Source organism: Gossypium hirsutum, chromosome D13 (assembly GCF_007990345.1).
Source record: "Gossypium hirsutum isolate 1008001.06 chromosome D13, Gossypium_hirsutum_v2.1, whole genome shotgun sequence".
Taxonomy (NCBI): domain Eukaryota; kingdom Viridiplantae; phylum Streptophyta; class Magnoliopsida; order Malvales; family Malvaceae; genus Gossypium; species Gossypium hirsutum.
The window spans coordinates 6,065,021-6,087,646 of NC_053449.1; the positions used below are offsets into that span (position 1 = coordinate 6,065,021).

General features: G+C 35.6%; 2 protein-coding genes across 2 annotated transcripts; one reads left to right on the plus strand and one right to left on the minus strand.

Moving 5' to 3' along the window:
* Window positions 1-769: 769 nt before the first annotated feature.
* Window positions 770-3,068, plus strand: LOC121225717 (L-type lectin-domain containing receptor kinase IX.1). Its single transcript, XM_041110137.1, has one exon. It carries the CDS (start codon window positions 926-928, stop codon window positions 2,969-2,971), a length of 2,046 nt encoding a protein of 681 aa, XP_040966071.1. The 5' UTR covers window positions 770-925; the 3' UTR covers window positions 2,972-3,068.
* Window positions 3,069-20,064: 16,996 nt separating this feature from the next.
* On the minus strand, window positions 20,065-22,393 carry LOC107918909 (L-type lectin-domain containing receptor kinase IX.1). Its single transcript, XM_016848482.2, has one exon. The coding sequence runs from the start codon at window positions 22,293-22,295 to the stop codon at window positions 20,196-20,198; it is 2,100 nt and encodes a 699-aa protein (XP_016703971.2). The 5' UTR covers window positions 22,296-22,393; the 3' UTR covers window positions 20,065-20,195.
* Window positions 22,394-22,626: the final 233 nt, after the last annotated feature.

Below are 22,626 nucleotides of genomic sequence, written 5' to 3' on the forward strand. Positions count from 1 at the left end.
GACCGCGATGCTTGACTTGCTCTCCTCCACTCTTCCTCCTCCTTTCTTGGAAATTTCAGAATTTCTAGACCCAAAAAATTAGGTTAAAAAGATGTTATAACTTTGTGTATTTTTTATATTTTTATATTTTAAAATTTATTCTATTTGTTTTTCATATTTCAAAATTTAATTTTAATTCTTAAGGTTGTTAAATTTATTGGTGTGTCATTTAAAAAAAAATATAACTAAAAAGGGACATAATAGAATTCAAATGAATAAAATAATCTTAATTATGTTAATGATTATACTTTAATTTTACAATCTGAAAAAGTAAAGGATTAAAACTTAAAACATAAATAAACATATACTATTAGCTTTTACTTAATTATAAAGCTTTAAAATTAGTGGTGGAATCGATTAGACGATCCGTGCTTAATTTAATTAGTTCGATTGTCAATTCAATAATAATAAAATAAACAATTAAAAATTAGTATAAATTTTATAAATTGATTCAACCGTTGATTTTTTATCTCAATTTTTGGTTTTTTTATCACTATTGATTTGATCTATATCCAATTTTTTGCCACTAGTCAACTTGATTTAATCGACTAATCTGATTTGATTCTAGCATCTACTAATTTACTGCGTATAAATAATTGAATTGCTGATTTTTTATAATTTCTTTCATATAATTTGTGTTTTTTTTATACATCTTTTGTATAAATTATTGAACCAATTATATAATGATAAAATTAATTATATCATGCTGTAATTAGCGATTTTGTTGGGTATCGTGAAAGATGAGGTAACGAATGCCCCATGGTATTGCTCGTAATATAAGCCACTGGTTAGGCTGAGCTGTGTTGTGGACTTTTTGCTGGGTCTTACTGTAACTTTACTTTTGTGATAGATAATTTGATGAGCTTAATTGATCCCTCTTTTGCAAATGAAATTATGCAAGAATTCGGTAACAATTTGTTTGTTCGTCTTGGCTCTGTTGGGCTGTATGGAAACACATGGTTCCCTGGGAGCCAATCAACCAGGTTCGAACCGATCCAACGTCACGGTGGCAGCTGCACCGAGCCCTAGTTCCACAGCAGATGGTTCATCACCTCAAGACTACTTGAATGTACACAACGCAGCTCGTGCAGCAGTCGGTGTTCGCCCCCTCACTTGGGACGATGTGGTGGCAAGGTACGCAGCAGACCATGCCAAACAGAGGATATCGCAGTGTGAGCTTGTGGAGTCTAGAGGGCCTTACGGTGAGAATCTTGCATGGAGCAAGAATGATCTTTCTGGATCCGATGCTGTAAAAATGTGGATTGATGAGAAGCACTACTATGACTTTGAATCAAATAGCTGTAGTCCAGGCTATGACTGTGCCTATTATACTCAAGTGATTTGGAAATATTCAATTCGTCTCGGATGTGCAAAAGTGAGATGTAATAACGGGGGAACTTTTATTGTTTGTAACTATGACCCTCCAGCTAAGCATCCAGAGAATTTGTCACTCATCGGAGCGATCTCGCCAAACCCTGCTGCTGAACCAGATTCCTTTGATCCGAATGACCTGATGGGACTAGTGGTGGGGTTAATTGTCGGAGCTTGTGCTTTGATTGTTGTCCTATGTTTGGGATGTTGCTTCTGCTCAAGGAGAAAAAGAAACAAGGACAACGCCAATGGAGACCATGACAATCATGTAATCATCGGAGCAATCTCTCCAAGCGCTGCTCCTGCACCACATTCCTTTCCTTCAGAACACCCGAAAAGGAGGAAAAACATTAGAGGATTAGTGGTGGGGTTAATTGTTGGAGCTTCTGGTTTGATTCTTGGCCTAGGTTTGTTAGTGGTGGGGTTAATTGTTGGAGCTTGTGCTTTGATTTTTGGCCTAGGTGTGTTCTTGGGGTTCTTTTTAAGGAGATTAAGACGAGAGGACGACACCAATGTAGACGATCACGATCACGTATCGGATATGTTCTTTCACAACAGTGACTTTCGACATGGAGCGGCGCCGAGGAAATTTTCCCTGGAAGAATTAGCAAAAGTGACAAATATGTTCAAAGGTGAAAAGCTAGGAGAGGGAGGTTTTGGTGCAGTTTATAGAGGGTACTTGAGGGACTTGGATACCCATGTTGCTGTTAAAAGGATTTCAAAGGCCTCTAAACAAGGAATCAAGGAATATGCATCCGAAGTGAAGATCATTAGCCGATTGAGACACAAAAATCTGGTCAAGCTTATTGGCTGGTGTCACGAAAAACGCGAGCTCCTACTCGTTTACGAGTTCATGGCTAATGGTAGCCTAGATTCCCATCTTTTCAAAGGCAAAAGCTTACTGAACTGGGAAGTGAGATGCAAAATCGTGCAGGACTTGGCGTCGGCTCTATTGTATCTACACGAAGAAGGCGATCATTGCGTGCTACATAGGGATATCAAAGCCAGCAACATCATGTTGGATTCAAATTTCAATGCTAAACTCGGGGATTTCGGGTTAGCTAGGCTAGTTGATCATGCAAAAGGTTCGCAAACTACTCGATTAGCTGGAACCATCGGTTATATGGCACCGGAGTGCATTTCTTCGGGAAAAGTTAGTAAGGAATCAGATGTCTATAGCTTTGGCATTGTGGCACTGGAAATCGCGTGTGGTAGACGATCAATAGAGCCTGAATATGAAGAGTCCAAGGCATCGTTGGTGGCCTGGGTGTGGGATTCATATGGAAACCAAAGGCTGCTTGATGTTGTGGACCAGAAACTATGCATGGAGTTCGACTATAAACAGATCGAATTCTTGTTGATCGTCGGATTGCGGTGTGTTCATCCTGACCCGAGTTCAAGACCGTCAATAAGGCAAGCTATTCAGGTTCTTAACTTTGAGGCACCGTTGCCGGAACTTCCAAGTTCGAGGCCCATACCGACATATCATGCACCAAATACTTCTGAAGTTAGACCAAGTGAGCCGTGTTTTTCATGTTTAACTATTACAATCCCACGTTAAATATGTATATATATGGGACATGAATAACTCCATTAACTCTGCTGGTCGACACTCATTTTCGCAACATTTTCAATATAAATGCCTCAAATTTCATCCATGTACTAAAAAAACCCAAAAAGAGTTTCTTGGAATGTTTTTTCCCCCCCTTATATTATCAATTTCGTTATACTAAGTTGTTAATATAATGATAAAAGATTTCGTTGATATTATTAATTTAAGTCTCACCGAATATAAATTTAGTGTATTTATCGTTTATTGCATTCTTAATTTGATAGTTTATTTAATTATAATTTATTAAACACCAACTCAATTGAATAACGATTAAAATATCATTATTTTACAAAACGTACCATATAATTTTAAAGATATTTTTATCTCTTTATATCTTTTATATAAAAATAGAAAATACACACATAGCTTTTAACATCTCTATTTTTCCATTTCAACTAGAACCTCATTTATTTTTTATATTAATTTTTTATAAATATAGTTGTTACATAATTTTATTTTTCATCCAAATATGACACAATTTAATTATATTTATAATTCCGAGATAATTATGATTTTAAAAGGAAATTTAAAAATTATCCATTGAGAGCAGGGACCAGAACATTTGAACATAGCTTTTTCTCGGAGTTTTGGTCCTTCTAGTATACTTAAATTTAAAATTTAGTCATTAGACTCAAGTTTAATGTAACTTGGTTCTTTATTTTTATAATGTTTCTAGTTAGTTCAAACAATTGACGGACAATTAACTCCATTAGTTAACTATTTTAATACAAAAAGTGGTAAATGAGCTTAATTAAGCTCAAACTTAAGTAACTCAATTATATCTCGAGTGAAGCTGGAACTTAAAAATAGATATTCGATCGAGTTAGAGCTTGACAGTATTCAGGCTCTGCTTAGCTCAATTACACCCTAGTTGGATGAAAATCCTTCATCCTCAGCATCGATACTTCTCCTAATTCAACTTGCAGAGTAGCAGGAGGAAGAATTACTTTATCGTGAAATTGCTCTCTAAATTTCTCCTGTGCTTCGCTGGAGGTGTTCATGGAATCAAAATATGCTTCAACTCCTCCACAAGCCTTAAACGCATTACTTTCATGCAGCAAGTCTTTAGCCTTTGTCTGACAATGCAACCAGATCTTAGCCAGCTTCATAAAGGTTAGCACACTTTCTCTCAAACAGTTGGCTACGAACCCATTAGATTTATGGGCAGATATGGAGCACGGACATCCTTTAGCTCCACGGGTATACTGGCGATCAAGCGAGACATGGTCTCCTCGGGGTTCAATGGAAAATCATCCGTGGTAAGTTTATCTCGCTAGCTGAAAAACTTCATGTACAGATAATGAGAGCTAAAGATAGACCCTAACACCTCATTTCCTTTCTCCGCGATTCCAGAGTTGCTAGAGGTTGCAATCCTAGTAGCTCTAACAGGTTGTGAAGTAGGAAACAAACCAATTATTGGTTGAGAAACATGTAACGCCCCAAAATTTCCTACATTTGATATTGTTCCGTGATCGTGTCTAGTGAATTTTTAAAGAAATATGGAAATGAGTAAGATAAAGAGAATTCATAAGGAATTAAATTTATATTGGAAATGAAAATCAATATAGAAATTGTCAATGTGTAAATGTGGATAAAGAACCAAATCTTAAATTTTAAAAAGTTAGAGAACTAAAATGTAATTCCACCAAATTGAGAAATATGAGGTAATTTTGATTATTTAACATGAGAATGACTTGGAATATGAACTAGTACAACGAAAATCACTTTTGGACTAATTTCTTCATTTTTCTAGCTCCAAGGGTATATTGGCGATCAACCTCAAATTTCTTCAACCCACCTTGAATTCTCACTAAAATCAAGTAGATATGTACTATCTCAAAATTTTCTAATTAGACATGTGGCACTATTAGTGAATATGTTAAATTTTTGAGAAAATTAAAAAATGAGCCAATTAAAAGAATTTTTATGAAAATAAAGTGATTTTAAATATGAGAATTTATGAAAAAATTTTAGAAGTGAAAACATGAGGAAAGGATCAAATCATGAATTTTGAAAAATTTAAGGAGTAAAGTGAAAATTTGACCAAAATGAGAAAAAAGAATTATTAGTGATGAATTGGCATAAGTATAAGTTGGATTATTTAGTCACGAGATGAAAATCACTTTTGGTACTAAATTAGAAATATTGTAAAGTATAAAGACTAAATTGTAAAATTTTCATTTTTATCGAGAAATGGGTAAAAGTATAATTTTCACTATTCATGGATTAGTTAGAGAGGTTACATATGAATCATGATATTTGGTTTGGATAAGTGTCTACTATTGAGAAGAAATTATGCTAAATAGTAAAAAGGAGCAAAATGATAATTTTACCATAAAAATGCATTTATGATGGAAAAATTATATTGATGAAACAATTGATATATGGAAATTTATTTGGACCATTGTGTCATGAATTAAGAAGAATGGGTTCAATTTTTAAACTTTGGGCTTGAAATTGGTAGAATGAGCTTTTACACTCGAGTTTTATTTTAAAGAGGAAGAAAGGATTCTTTAGCCTTCTTTCCACTATCGCCTGGTTTCAATTTTCTTTTCTTTCCCCTTCAAATTCTCTAAAGACCCAACAATCAAACTTTGAGATTTTGCTAAAATCTCTTAGAAAACAACCTTAATACTAGTTTTTCACCATCAAAAACTCCATTTTTAATTAAGAAAAATTGAAGCTAGAGGGAGAAAGCTTCAAAAAGATAATTGATGGTGATTTCCACCTCTCCTAGCTTATTAATTGAATTTAATTGCTTTGATAAAGCTTAGAAAGTTATATGCTAATTTTTGGTTTGTATTTTTGTATATGGTAAATGGTGAAATAATGAGAAATGAAATTTTAAGCTTGATGGAGGTGAGATTTAAGTTCACGTACGGAAGTATAATTTTGTGTTGTAGAACATCTAAAAGGTAATTAGTACCTTAGATATTATTATTTATCTTACGTTAAAGTTTATGAATTACATAATATTTAGATGATATATACGGAATGAATATATATAATAAACATATATAAACTCTATGGTTTAAAGGATAGGTAATAAGTCAATGAGTTATATTGAATTCTTAATCATGAAATACATGTTAACTAAATATATGATATAGAGATATTAATTGCAATGGAAGTGTTAGTATGTGTCGAAACCAATTTTTGATAAAACGGGATTGACTTGAATTTTGAAAATGAAAACTAAAATGGGAGTCGTCACCAATCCTTTTTGATGAGGTGTGATCGGATCACCTTGAAAAGTGATTGTTTTTAATAAACGATTTGATTATATTAAAACAAAGATTTTGGTCCACGAAATTCAGAAAAACAGGTTCGGGAGTCGGTTAAGTACGAGGAAGATTAGCACCCTCGTAACGCCCAAAATTGATACCTAATTGATTACTTAATGTCTTAATGTCGAAATTTGAAAATTCGAAAGGAAATTTAAAATACGATCCATTTTTATTAATTTTATTAAAAAATGCTTGAATAAATCGAAAGGAGAGTTAAAGACCCACTCGTCTCAAAGTAACGAAACATCACATCCTGTAAGTTAGGACACGATTTTTGGAACCATAGAGAATAAGCTTACCTTTAATTTTTATTGAAATTTTATATTTGGAAGTTTAAAGAGGATATTTTGCCATTTGAGTTTAACGAGAAAATCGAGACCCCGTAAGTTAGGGTACGATTTCTCGAATCACCAAAGTGCATAAATATTGCCTTATCAGGACTTCATTTATCTTTTGAAATTTTAAAAGGATATTTTGCTATTTGGTTTTAGCGAGAAAACCAAAACCTCGTAAAGTAGGGTACAATATCTCGAATCACCGAAACGCAAAAATATTACCTTATGTTAAAATTTTCTTTTTTGCACGTTTGAGTAAAAATTAATGTAACGTTTAAAACAATGTGTGAATAAAGGGTTACATTGATGAATGACGACAATATGAGAATACGAGTAAACAATTCATAACTCGCATGATAGCAATAATCGCACGATGTACATTACTTCAATGTTAACTAATAATCAAAACGAATGAACTAAAATAACGTAACAACAAATTAGAGTAAATAATAAAGATTTAAAATGAATAATGCGAAATATTCAAAATTAACAATGTATAATTTAACATAACTAAAACATATAATAGTTTGCAATAAACAATTTCAAACAATTTAAAACGAACATTGCACAAAACAGTTTAAAGAAAATGATATAAAATCTAAAATAAATAATACATGTAAAACATTTAATAAAATAACATAGAAAGCAATTTAAATAGGTAATATATGAAACAACTTAAAGTAGCTAATATCAAACATTTTAATATGAATAATAAAAATGAAATGAAATAAATAAAATATAAAAAGGGAATCATAAATATAAAAATTTAAATGAAGTAATATTTGTAAAAGGTTGGAATTGGAGGCTAAGAATTAAATTGAAATTTGAATAAAATTCGTGGGTTTAAAACTGTAAATAAAATAAAAAGAAGCAACTCGGGGCTGAAATGGAACGCGCGCCAGGAACGAGGGACTGATCGAGCAAGATTCCCCAACCACAAAACGCGACGTTTAAACGTGGATTAAAATGAAATCCGAATTAAATCATCAGACCAAAATGAAAGAAACAAAAGGGCCGATTGTATCTCAGCGCAAAAGGGGAAGGACCCCGCGTGCAAATAACTTAATCACCGCGAAAACACGCGGATCCTGTGGGCTGTTGGATCGGGTCGTGGGTCAGGGCCAAAATGACGCTATTTTGGCGCCTGGAGCATTGGCCCAAAACGGCGCCGTTTCAAACTACTTTAAAAGCCAAAATTTTTTTAAAACATTCATTTTCAGACTTCCTTCTAAAAAAACAAAGAAAAACCCTATCAACTTTTCTTCCCCCCCTCCGGTCTAAGGTCTGGCCGTGGCCACTGCTGCAGCGCCACTGTGGCTCCACCGTGAGCGGCGGTCGAAGCCACACAAAACCCATTTTAAACACTATTTTAAAAGTCGTTTGAAGGCCAAGCCTTCTAGGCCCAAAGGCTGAAGGTAAAAGACCTCCCACGCCCCCTCTCGGTCCGATTTCGACTACAAGAAAAAAGGATTTTCGGCAACGGGGCTTGCGGGGCGATTCCAGGTGAGGTTTTCTTCTTTTTTCTTTTTATTTTTGTAGATTAAAAATAAAAAAATACCCTAGATCTAAAACATGAAAAACAAAATATCACCTTAAACTCAAAGTCTTTTCTTTTGTTTTTTTTTTTGTATTCAATCTCCAGAAGAAAAATACAATGGTTTCATTTTCGACTTTTATAGCTGAACTAAGGCTATTTGTTATTATTTCCTTTTGTCTTTTTGCATTTGTTTTTGCTTGTTGGCGTTGGATGTTGCGTGTTCATTTCCTCTTGCAGGTGTCAGACGCATAAATGGTCGGCGATAGGCGACTGAGGGAGCCTGGTTCGGATGCGGCAGCGTGGCTGGGGGTGGACCTAGGTGTGGCGCACCTAGAGTTTCTTTTGGCTAAAATCTTGTTAAGTTTTGTGGGTTTTTTAGGCTAGGGTTTAATTGTATTTGGGCTGCTTGTGGTTTTAGGCTGGTGATGGACTTTTGAGATATTTTGGTTTTATTTTTATTTTGGTGTTTGGTTTTGTTTGGGTCATATTGGGCCCCGGGAAAAAATGGGCTTGTACAGCTGCCCCTCTTTGCTCATTGTCGTGTAACGGGAATGGAGTAAAGACTTTTAAGAAAGACCAATTTTGCCCAGTCTCGCCGCGTCTTGACTTCTTTTGATAGCTTCATTCCAGTCCTCTGCGTCTTGTTGCTTCGATCCACGTCACTGTAACTTCAGAGAGATAAGATCTATGTCTTCAATCCACTCTGCTGCAACTTCAGGGAGATGAGATTCGTAGTTTTAGTCTGCTCCACTATAACGTCAGAGAGATAAGACTTGTTGCTTCAACTTGCTCCACTGCAACTTTAGGGAGATAAGGTTTGATATGATAAGATTCGCTATTATACAGTTTGCTTTGCTACAACTTTAGGGAGATAAAACTCGTTATGGTAGATTTAATCTGACCTATTGCAACTTCAGAGGTATAAGATTCATCGTTTTAATTCGCTCTACTGAAACTTTAGGGAGATAAGATTAGTAGCTTCAATACGCTCCACTGTAACTTCAGGGAGATAATGTTTGTTACTTCAACCTACTCCACTGCAACTTCAAGGAGATAAGGTTTGTTATCTTCAGTCTGCTCCACAGCAACTTTAGGGAGATAAGACTTGTTACGGTAGGTTTAATCCGACCTACTGCAACTTCAGAGGTATAGGATTCATCGTTTTAATCCTCTCCACTGCAACTTTAGGGAGATAGGATTAATTGCTTCAATCTGCTCCACTGCAACTTTAGGGAGATAAGATTGGTATCCTCTCTGTTTCACTACAACGCCAGGGAAAAAGATTTGCTGTTGTTGCTTTAATTTGTTCTACTGCAACGTTATGGAAATAATGTTTGCTGTCTTTGATCTGTTCCACTACTGCTTAGGAATACAGGATCAATAGCTTCAGTCTGCTCCACTGCAACTTTAGGGAGATAAGACTTGTATCTTCAACCTACTTTTCTGCAACTTCAGAGAGATAAGGTTTGTGTTTTCGATTTGCTTCACTGTCAGTACAGGAAGACAATATCTGTAATTTTCAACTTACTCCGCTGCTGCTCAGAAAGATAAGGCTTGTGTTTTCGATCTGTTTCACTACCAGTGCAGGAAGATAAGACCTGCAATCTTTAACCTACTTCACTGCTGCTCAGGGAGATAAGGCTTGTTATTTCGATCTGCTTCACTGCCAATACAGGAAGACAAGATTTGCAATCTTCAACCTACTCCATTACTTCTCTGGAAGATAAGGTTGGTGTTTTCGATCTGCTTCACTGCCAGTATAGGAAGACAAAATCTGCAATTTTCAACCTACTCCACTGCTGCTCAGGAAGATAAGGTTGGTGTTTTCGATCTGCTTCACTGCCAGTACAGGAAAACAAGATCTGCAATCTTTAACCTACTCCACTACTGCCCAGGGAGATAAGGCTGGTGTCTTCGATCTATTTTGCTGCCAATATAGGAAGAAAAAATCTGTTATCTTCAACCTGCTCCGCTGTAAACTCAGGGAGGCGAGGCTGGTGTCTTCGATCTACTTTGCTGCCAATGCAAGAAGACAAGATCTGTTATCTTCAACTTGCTCTGCTGCAAACTCAGAAAGGCGAGGTTGGTGTCTTTGATCTATTTCGCTGCCAATATAGGAATATAAGATCTACCATAACGACTTTAATCCATCCCACTGCAACTTCAAGGGTATAGGATATGTGGTTTCGCTGATCTGTTCCCTGAGGAACATGACCTGTTCTCTGGGGAACATGACCTGTTCTCTGGGGAACATGACCTGTAGAATCCATTTCATGGACCTATTTATGCCTAGTAATTAGGATGTTATAATCAGAATGAATCAAATGCTCATAACCAGATGTGTATGAATGATATTTGCATGAATGCAGAATGTCATTTTTCGAGAATGATCCTCTTTTAATGCTTAGGTTGTCATTACTCGTTGTTCATCAAGGTTCTATCACTGACGTGTTACTATGCCTTCTTGTCTAGCTGGTATTTTAACAGAAAAACCAAAGAAATAGTCGCAATTTAGACTATTCTTTCTCAAATGCTTCCAACCCTTAAGTTTGGTTAGTTCTAAATAATGGTTATGTTTCAGGTCCTCGCGCTATTTAGAAGCTTTCAGAGTAATATTCAAAACTCTTTCTGCTTGAATATTGTCAGTCCATTAATTGTTATTTCAATGAAAAATGCTTGAAAAAGATTATCACAATGGACAAGATGAAGTTTTGTTGAGAGCAAAGTTCAAAATGAATGAATTAATCAAGATAGCGAATTTTTCTAGAATACAAAATGAGAATAAATTAATCAAGATGGTGTATTTTGTCAAAATACAAAAAAATGAATAAAATGGAATAGGTGCCGCAAACATCGTAGCATGAGCTTCTCTACGCAAACTTCTTGAGGAACCTTTTGAACTTGATATATGTCTTAAAAGTCCTAGAAGACTTTGTTGATGCCCCAAGATGTAGCATCCTTCTGTTTTGCTAATTCAGGCATAGTAAGGCTACCACATGCCCCACCTTTGATCAAAATTTGAATTTCCCTTTTCCTGGGCTTTCAATTCAAAACCCTTTGGTCTAAAGGCGCCCTTTGCAGGTTTTCGCCTTGGTCTTTCCTTTTTCTTTTTATTTTTCTTCTTTTTTTTCTTTTTCTTTTCTTTTCATGAAACATTCTTTGATTGAATCTAAACTCATAGGATTAGACAAGTACTTATTATCCCTTTCGGTCAAAATCACCGCTTCTCCAGATAAGGCCTTCCACATAAGGTACTTCTCAGTTTTGCATCCACTTTCTTCTAAAGTCCTTTTGTATGGGAAGGATCTTCTTCGATATCAGGTCCCCCTCATGGAATTCTCTGGGGCGAACCTTTTTTGGTGAGCTCACATCATTCACTTTTGGTACATTTGACCAAGACGGATAGCTTTCAACCTTTTCTCTTCAATCAAATTTAACTGATCATATCGGGCTTGGATCCATTCTACTTCATCCAACTTCAGCTCTGAAAAGACTCGAAGGGAAGGAATATCAACTTCGATGGGTAAAACTGCCTCTATTCCATATACCAATGAGAAATGAGTTGCCTCGGTAGAGGGTTTTTTTTATTTTTTATTTTCTTGTTTTGTTATTATTTTTTTGTTTTGTTCTTGTTTTTGTTTTTTTTCTCCACTGTACCGTTCATTTTTGGGCGACATGGTGTTAGTCTTGAACAGACTGCAAACTTCTGATATCGTGCCGTTGTTCAAATTTAGTGCATTGTCAGATATAATCCCTTTTTGGCATTCCATGCCGACATATGATTTTTTTTTCAAGAATTTACTAACTGTTAACTTTGTGATATTGGCATATGAAACAACCTCTACCCACTTGGTAAAGTAATCGACGACCACAAAGATGAATCGATGATCGCTAGAAGCTTTTGGCGAGGTCGGCCCAATGACATCCATGCCCCTCATAGGGAAAGTCCATGGCTTCCATTGATTCTTTGAAGGTAGGATCTGTTTCTCATTTTATTCTCCCATCATTAACAAATCAAGAGATAAGCTATAGTCTCGGTCGCCTTCAAAGTCCCGAGGTTCCTCTAGACACATATCTTGCTCAAAAGGAAGTTCTGAGTCAATAACAGTGTCGCTCATATCATTGATATCTGGAGACCTGTTATAAGGACGAAGAAGACTCAAAGAACCAATGAATCAAAGGGGAATTATTTGTGTGGTATAAGTATGAATGAAATGGAAGGAACAAAAGAATGTTTGCCAAAACAAGACACAAAGATGCATTTCGTTGAAATAAAAAATAGTTGATATGTGCCTTTTTCACAAAAAAAGATTTTCTATTGCTCCCAGGCTTAGAGCAATAAGAGTGTTCTGAATATTACTCTGAACTGGTCCTAAAAAACACAAGAATCACCTCCACAGTCTAGTTGTTTAGAACGCCTCTAGGGATGTAGAAACAAATTCCTGATAGTTTTTTTTAGTTCATTCTTCAAAGGCACAAGCATTTTTACCTTTCGAACCATTGATATATTCAAAGAATTTCAATTCTTTATCATCCATCTGGATCTGTTTTAGAGTTCTAAACTCGACGTACTTTTGGATTTTAGGAAATTTATTGTATGCAATGAAATGTAATGTTGATGCATGAATGCGAAAAGAGGTGTTGATCTTGATTCAATTCTATTAGAATAACTTTTCTAGAAAACAAACCTCTTTACATAAAACAGATATTTACATATACGGTCTTGCCCTAATACTCAAAGTAAAGACATCGATCATTTTCCTCATATCAGTGTGTTAAGATCGAATCTTGCGAACTCTTCAAAGGGGTGCCTTCTCTATCTCCTTTTTGCTTGATCCAAGTCGCGACCCCCTGTTCACTCATCCTCGTGATGCTCGTTAGTTTCTTTAAGAAAGTTAGAACGCTGGCGGCTCTTAAATAATCTTTCTCAGCTTGAATTCTCGGGCAACGAAGTAAAGTCGTGTATCTATTCATTAGACTATCACCTTTACCTCATTAAGTTTTCTTGGACCATATTCGGACGACCGCATTGTCTTCTATTTTATCAAGAAACTCATTTTATTATGACAAGCTCTCTATTTAGATACTGAACGTGAATCAACACCTCTTTTATGATGAAAATGCCAAGCAATTACAGTCGAAGCAAAAACAAAGCAAGTCAGTATAACACAAAACTAAAATTCAAAGTATACAAGAAATAATAATTAAAGCTACTATTCAGGAAACCACTAGGGTTCGATGTGGTTCTACCTAGGGTAGGCTCCTACAGCTCATTATATGCGGTTTGGTTCTAAAGTAAAGGTACCCGAACCAGCAGATTCCTCGATCCTCACCAATTATAGGCTCATATGGACCGAGTTTAGTTCAAGGGAATACATTTCCCTATGGCCACGCGGAGATGAAAATCTCACGAAGACATAGGTACGGATGTATCTCGAAAGCGATTCACTATCCCATGCGGAGATGAAAACCTCACGAAGGCGTAGTTTCTCACTCCCGCTTAGAAGGGTAAGATCGACCGATCATGCGATGCAATATGTAGAGAGATACCAAAAATTAAACCAACACAGCAATTATAAACCACAATGATGAAGATCGTAATAAAGACAGATGAAATGCAATGAAAGGATCGTACATTTAAACCAAGTTTTCAATTTTCGACAAAAAGACAAAAAATAATCAACTCGTGACTTGACTCACTTATTTTGGGTCCCCAGTGGAGTCGTCAAGCTGTCGAAACCAATTTTTGATAAAACGGGATCGACTTGAATTTTGAAAATGAAAACGAAAATGGGAGTCGCCACCAATCCTTTTTGATGAGGTGTGATCGGATCACCTCAAAAAGTGATTGTTTTTAATAAACGATTTGATTTGTTTGTAATAAACGATTTGATTATATTAAAACAATGATTTTGGTCCATGAAATTCAAAAAAATAGGTTCGGGAGTTGGTTACGTACGAGGAAGGATTAGCACCCTCGTAACGTCCAAAATTGATACCTAATTGATTACTTAATGTCTTAATGTCGAAAGTTGAAAATTCGAAAGGAAATTTAAAATACGATCCATTTTTATTAATTTTATTAAAAAAATGCTTGAATAAATGGAAAGGAGAGTTAAAGACCCACTCGTCTCAGAGTAACGAAACATCACATCCTGTAAGTTAGGACACGATTTTTGGAACCATAGAGAATAAGCTTGCCTTTAATTTTTATTGAAATTTTATATTTGGAAGTTTAAAGAGGATATTTTGCCATTTGAGTTTAACGAGAAAATTGAGACCCCATAAGTTAGGGTACGATTTCTCGAATCACCAAAGCGCATAAATATTGCCTTATCAGGACTTCATTTATCTTTTGAAATTTTAAAAGGATATTTTGCTATTTGGTTTTAGAGAGAAAATCGAAACCCCGTAAGTTAGGGTACGATATCTCGAGTCACCGAAACGTAAAAATATTAACTTATGTTAAAATTTTCATTTTTGCACGTTTGAGTAAAAATTAATGTAACGTTTAAAACAATGTGTGAATAAAGGGTTACATTGATGAATGACGACAATATGAAAATTCAAGTAAACAATTCATAACTTGCATGATAGCAATAATCGCAGGATGTATGTTACTTCAATGCTAACTAATAATCAAAACGAATGAACTAAAATAACATAACAACAAATTAGAGTAAATAATAAAGATTTAAAATGAATCATGCGAAATATTTAAAATTAACAATGTACAATTTAACATAACTAAAACATATAATAGTTTGCAATAAACAATTTCAAACAAACACTGCACAAAACAATTTAAAGGAAACGATATAAAATCTAAAATAAATAATACATGTAAAACATTTAATAAAATAACATAGAAAGCAATTTAAATAGGTATTATATGAAACAACTTAAAGTAGCTAATATCAAACATTTTAATATGAATAATAAAAATGAAATGAAATAAATAAAATATAAAAATTTAAATGAAGTAATATTTGTAAAAGGTTGGAATTGGAGGTTAAGGATTAAATTGAAATTTGAATAAAATTCGTGGGTTTAAAATTGCAAATAAAATAAAAAGAAGCAGCTCGGGGCTGAAATGAAATGCGTGCCAGGAACGAGGGACTGATCGAGCAATATTCCCCGACCACAAAACGCGGCGTTTCAGCGCGGATTAAAATGAAATCCGAATTAAATCATCAGGCCAAAATGAAAGAAACAAAAGGGCCGATTGCATCTTAACGCAAAAGGGGAATGACCCAGCGCGCAAATAACCCAATCACCACGAAAACACGCTGATCCTGTGGGCTGCTGGATCGGGTTGCGGGTCAGGGCCAAAACGACGCCGTTTTGAAGCCTGGAGCACTGGCCCAAAACGGCACCGTTTCAAACTACTTTAAAAGCCAAAATTTTTTTAAAACATTCATTTTCAGACTTCCTTCTAAAAAAACAAAGAAAAACCCTCTCAACTTTTCTTCCCCCCTCCGGTCTAAGGTCTGGTCGTTGCCACCGCCGTAGCGCCGCCGTGGCTCCACCGTGAGCGGCGGTCAGAGCCATTCAAAACCTATTTTAAACACTGTTTTAAAAGCCGTTTGAAGGCCAAGCCTTCTAGGCCCAAAGGCCGAAGGTAAAAGACCTCCCACACCCCCTCTCGGTCCGATTTCGACTACAAGAAAAAAGGGATTTCCGGCAACGGGGCTTGCGGGGCGATTCCAGGTGAGGTTTTCTTTTTTTTTTCTTTTTTTTTTGTAGATAAAAATAAAAAAAAATACCCTAGATCTAAAACATGAAAAACAGAATATCACCTTAAACTCAAAGTCTTTTCTTTTGTTTTTTTGTATTCAATCTCCAGAAGAAAAATAAAATGGTTTCATTTTCGAATTTTATAGTCGAACTAAGGCTATTTGTTATTATTTCCTTTTGTCTTTTTGCGTTTGTTTTTGCTTATTGGCTTTGGCTGTTGCGTGTTCATTTCCTCTTGCAGGTGTCAGACACATAAATGGTCGGCGATAGGCGACTGAGGGAGCCTGGTCTACATGCGGCAGCGTGGCTGGGGGTGGACCTAGGTGCGGTGCACCTAGGGTTTCTTTTGGCTAAAATCTTGTTAAGATTTGTGGGCTTGTTGGGCTAGGGTTTAATTGTATTTGGGCTTCTTGTGGTTTTAGCTAGTGATAGACTTTTGGGATATTTTGGTTTTATTTTTATTTTGGTGTTTGGTTTTGTTTGGGTCATATTGGGCCCTGGGCAAAAATGGGCTTATACAGTATACATGTTTTGATATGTGGAAATTATGTGTTAAAGTAAAAATGTGAATAATTATCATTATGGCCAATAATGCAATTTATTGGTTAATTCTTACTTTTAGTCAATAGAGTTGATACCATATTAAAAATATGAGATTTGTCATGTAAAAGATAAAGAGTAATTGAAAATATGAATTCTCATTGTTAGGAACTATTAAATGAAATGGACATGTGTATAACGCGTAAAAAATGTAAAAATGTGTATGTAAACGTAAAACACCTATGATGCCTACATGTGAAAAATGACCATGCCCATAGGACTTTTATTGATATGGAATTGATCATAAGTAGGTAAAAGTAGGTAAAAGTATATAAAGTGCCTTATATGATATGTTTATATGCATGTGTTAATTGCCTTCATGAATATATGTTAATTATAATTGTAAAGTGTCCTAGTAGACATCGTGAAATGTTAGGATACAATTGACATGCGAATTAGGGTCTATAGCGCGTGGAATTCCATATCTAGAGTTCTGTTATCTTCGGGCTTGGCACTTTGGTTCCCCTCGGTGTGGTGTAGGTTTTGCACATATGTGCGCTTTATATTGCCTTCGGGCCATGCACTTTGGTGCATCTTGATATGGTGTAGTTTATGTTCTTATGAGCTTATTGGTGTGGTGGAGGGATGTGTTGCACTACTATATGATTTTGCACTTCAATGCTTATTAGTTTGGTGGAAGAGTCTTGTGTATCTGAGTTGATTTTACTAGAGTTCAATTACTATAGGTGAAAATGAATTAAATGATGATAATGAACTTTAAATGTCACCATAGATGACTAAAAAAAACACTATGCGTCATGAACTAAATATTTTCTAAGTAAATGAGATGAAACGAAGGTAAATGAATAACTAAGCTGATAATAATTTTAATAGGATAATATGCTCTAAAGGTAAGTGACCTAGTGGACTTGACTTTATTGTTAGTAAGGAAATTGATAATCATGCTTACCTTAGTATTCGGAAGCTAAGGCATAAATGATTAAATACTATATGAATCATTTATGAAAGTCTTAATCATGAACCTCCAATGCTACCTACATACCTATATTGTTGTTTTGGTCAGATTGCAAGTTCAAACTTTTGTTTCTGACCCAATCTTTAAAAACAGGCCAGTGTAGAAACACTCCGACCTTGGGAGTCTCGAGCTCATTTAGAAGGGGGTGGTAACGTGCAAGTCGATCACGAGCCTCTCGTTCCATAACACTTCTACTTACCAGCCGGTCTCCTTTACTTCAATCTGTACGTGATCTACCATTTTGACCCTTTCAGTCAACTTCGAAATTCGTAGATTTTCAAGATAGTCAATTGGAGTTTTAAATAATTATTTAGGTCCCTCTTAAATCGGACACAACTATTAGATTTGATCTTCACAAACTCTTTGGCATACCGACTCAGATGGTAAATTCCTTCTCACATTCAGCCACAGACATGTCACATTGAACCAAATACAGAAGCTCGCATTTCCTTTCCTCCAGAAACAATTTATTAATGAATTTCTTATGAAATTCTTAAAAAAAAAAGCTCCCATAATACACATTCAAATGGAACTGCTAGAGTTATAATTGTCCACCATTGATATGCCTCCTCTTTCAATGAGGAGACTGTACACGCCAACTTCTCAATAGAATTACAATGAAGTTGCTCAAAGACCTTTTGGATATTTTTGAGACGGTATTCAACAACGGAGGGATCGTCACCTTTCAAAACCTTCAAGTCCTTGGCTCCAAACTTACGGAACCTCTCAATAGGATTTCTTTGACCACCGATGAGGTTGGAGCCTAAGGGATGGCTTTAACAAACTTATCGAGAATAACAATCATTGATTGCATGAATGTTATTATGATATAATAATATGTTAGAATCCTAAATTAAGATATGATATAAAACTTAAGAAATCATAAATCAGGATCTGTCATGTGAAATCATCAAAAAATAAAACAAGAATAAAATTAGATGCGGAAGCATACCTGAATACATGAATTTCTTAAAAGTTTTTCCGGATCTTGGGGATTTGATCTTCCAATTTAGCACACAAAAAATTCAGAGAGAATATTTATTCTCTCTTTCCTAAGGATGGGATATTAGAAAATGTTAGGATCGTCCCGATTAAAGCAACAAGTAACAAAAATAGCGGAATAAATTGAGAAATTGAACACACAAATTTAACGTGGAAAAACTTCTTCAAAGAGGATAAAAAACCACGGGCAAAGATAATTTTACTATAATGGCAAAAGAACGAAGAGTACAAAAGATGGAGATAAAAACTAAACCCCGAAAACCCGAAAACAAAGAACTCTCAAAACGTAAACACAAAATTCTCTAAATGTGTTATGAGTTCTAATCTCTAATGGGTGTATTTTCTAAGGTTGTAAAAGAGCCTATTTATATGCTAAATTCATATGTCAAATAATAATAAAATAATCTAAACTAATCAGTGTTTGACTGAAATAAATAAACAGAGTTTAACTAAAAGATTATTTTTCAAATTTGACTGAAAATAGGAGTCATACTTAACAGAAAAGTTATATTGTGTGTAATTTGAGGATCATAACGTAATATATATAACTTTGGCATATTAGCCCTAATTCCTAATTAGCCCATCATTAATTAGAAATTAATTAGAACTCAATTACTAGAGTATCTATACATATTTGACTCATACTTTATTTAATAATTAAAGTCCAATAAACCTTAACCAAATTAGATCACTTTTAATTTGGGCTAACCTATCATGATAGTAAATAATAACATATAATTACCCGTATTATATATGTGATGTTCATATTTTCCAACATAATATACTATCACCATAATTATAGCAAATTAATATGAGTTTTTTTGTTATTATAATATAAGAATAATTAGTAATATACTATTGATTGAATCTGGTACGTCTGAGTTTTTTTTTTAATATTTGAATTTTATTTTGTCCTAGGTTTTGTTTGGGCTTGCTAAAATAAGAGATTTTCTTTTCTTTTCTATTTGTTTTGTATTTATATTTTTGTTTGCTTTGATTGTGGTTGTTATGATATTTGGTTGCTGGTTCAAGGTAACGTGTATGAATAGCTTGATTTTAGATTTTCTTGTGTTATGGCTTTGGTTGAATAGGAAACTATGTGTAGGTTAAGAATGAAGAGGTGCTAAGCTGGTTAGGTTAGAGAGAGATATGAGGATGACAATAGTTTTGTTAAGGTTGGAGGCTTGAGTACTACTTCGAGTATTAGGTTAGAGAGCAATGGTGCAAAGATTGAGTGGCTATAGTGTAAATTTATAAATTTATTAATGGTTAAGTGATTAAATTATAAATTTATTAGACCCACATCTTACGATGGTTGAAAACTTAAATGGATGATTTACTTTTTTAAAATATGATTGGATGAATTTATTGATGAAAATTGTTAATAGAAAATACTAATAATTGAATCACTATTTGGATTTTAAATAAAAAAGATAAAATAAGTTTTTTTAAATATTTTAAATACAAAGTTAAAAAGGGTGTTAAAAATTTTAGGCTCAAATTAGGTCAAACCACTCAACCCATGATTAATCTACATTGATGGCAAATTTTACAGAAAACACTATTGCTATCATCAATTAGATTAAGATTTTTAAATTGAAAAATTAATAAGATTTCGGTTTAACCGTTTAAGTACAGGATTAAATCACAAATTTTATATAAATACAGGGATATGTTGTAAATTTTGACCAATTTAATTTTAAACTGGAGGAGCTAACAAAAGAGATGCAGTTGCAGAAGAACTCGAAGACGAAGTAAACTGCGAGGATCTGCTGCTATTACTGTAAGTACTATTGCTTGAAAATTGGTTTAACGGAGTAACACTCATCGGAGGAGCATAATACGTTGCCACCGGCATCTTCGATGGTAGTACCGGCACCGGAGCTTCGAAATTCAGCGCGTGAATCGCTTGCCGTATCGACGGCCTCGAATTCTCATCTGGGTGCGCACACCATAGCCCCAGGATCATCAGCTGCTCCATTTCCCGCACCGTAAACACGCCATTAAGCCTAGTGTCGCAAGCTTCAAGCAATTCGGTTCTTCCGTAAAGATCCCAAACCCACTCCACCAAATTCACTTTGCCTTCTCTGGCTTTGGGTTCGATCGGTTTTCGTCCACAAGCGAGCTCCAAAGAAACGACGCCAAAGCTATAAACATCGGATTGTTTACTGGCTTTGCCGGCGATGTGACATTCTGGGGCAAGGTACCCCATTGTGCCGGCCAACACGGTTGTTTGCGACCCTTTGGAATGGTCCACGAGCCTCGCGAGACCAAAATCGCCTAGCTTGGCATTGAAATCGGAGTCCAACAACACGTTGCTTGATTTAATGTCTCTGTGAACCACACATTGTTGCCACCCTTCGTGTAAGTAAAGCAGTCCCGACGCTAATCCTTGAGCAATTTTGAACCTTAACTCCCATGGCAATAAGCTGTTTTGGTTGAACAGGTGAGAATCTAAGCTACCATTGGGCATGAATTCGTAAACAAGGAGGAGTTGTTTGTTTTCATGGCACCAGCCAATGAGTTGAACGAGATTTCGATGTCGTAATCGGCTTATGATCTTTACTTCCGAAGCATACTCTTTTATACCTTGTTTTGATCCACTTGAGACTCGTTTGATGGCAACGTAGGAGCTTGAATCCTTTAAAAATCCTTTGTAAACACCGCCAAATCCACCTTGGCCGAGCTTCTGGACTTCGTTGAAATCATCGGTGGCATGAACAAGTTCCTTGTACGAGAACTTCCTCGGTCCGGTCCCCCTCTCGAATTCATCCTCTATTGCCTCATCGATGGCATCACCGTTCTCTTCGTCAGACTGGTACTTCTTCCTATAAAGACTAGCAATCCCAACTAAAACCATTACAACAAAAGCACCGGCGACTCCGAATCCCACAGCAAAACCTGTTCTGTTTTTTCTTTTTTTGTGGTTAGGTTGTGTGGCAGCTGTCGGATCAGTCGTGTTACTATCGTTCTCTAAGCTTGAACTGAAATCCCAAGAAGAAATTTGATGTATGGCAGATGCATTTCCGGTGGCTGCCGAGAATCCGAAAGTTACCTTGTCAGGCAAGTAAAGCCTTAAATCGATGATAGCACTAAGGTGTTGCATGACCGTAGTATTATTTCTAAATCCAGTAAAGGAAACGCTTAAATTATGCGTTTTCGGATCATATCTTATCCATGCTTCATTTCTTTTCCCTCCCATAACGTCGCTCCACCATGTAATATTCGCCACCGATTTCATCGAATCGATATCGATACCTACATGTTCATGCTCTGGATCCCATTGGTTCCGATAAATATCAAACTCCACAGCAACGAATCTATTCACTGTTGTGTTCAGTCCCATACCGTCACTCGCAAGAGCTAGATTACCACCTTTCGTGACATTATCGGGGATCTTCGAACCTTGGGGTGCAAGAAAGAATGCTATCCCATCTCCATACGCAGACCTGTTTTGTGAATCGATGGTGAAGGTGAAATGGGTGGCGAAATCCGTGAGATTCCCAGTGGCCTTGTCCCATAGGTGCATTGGTTCATAGTACGTGGCTCGACCAAGGCTCGCGGTCATTTGAAGATCTCTCTGGTTGGCTGTAAGCTGAATGACTCGGCTAGCAGGGTAAGCATTTTCGTAGCTTATGTTGTTATTATTGGTGGTGAAACTTGTGAAGTTGAAGGATATGGCGTTTGAGAATGGTTCAATGAGGCAAAAGAGAACCGTGGTGATCAAGAGGTTTACAATTTTGGAGCTGCAAATGGCCATTAATGGCTTCAAATTTTGGTGCAGAAAGTAAGGTCTCATTTGGAAAAAAAGAAGAAGAAGAAGAAGAAATTCAATTAATATGGTAATGTGTTGAAGGACAAGTCTTGAGATTGCTTTGTCTTTTTCTGTTTGTCGAAACATTGCGAAAACCATTGACTTTCTGGAAGTGCAAGAAAAACTTTTGCAAGGGTCTATATTCCTTACAATTAAATAAAGGATAATGGAGGAGAATTCAAATTTGAAGTCTAAAAAAGGATATTATTAAAAGAAATAACACGAATTTAAAAGCACTACTTGAATCAATATATTTTTTTAAAAAGTGAAATGAGTCAAGCTGAATTTTAGCTTAAGCTATAATTTTTTTAAAAAC

Coding starts and splice junctions, on each gene's coding strand:
- LOC107918909 (XM_016848482.2), bottom strand. CDS start 22,295: ATGAGACCTTACTTTCTGCACCAAAATTTGAAGCCATTAATGGCCATT.
- LOC121225717 (XM_041110137.1), top strand. CDS start 926: ATGAAATTATGCAAGAATTCGGTAACAATTTGTTTGTTCGTCTTGGCT.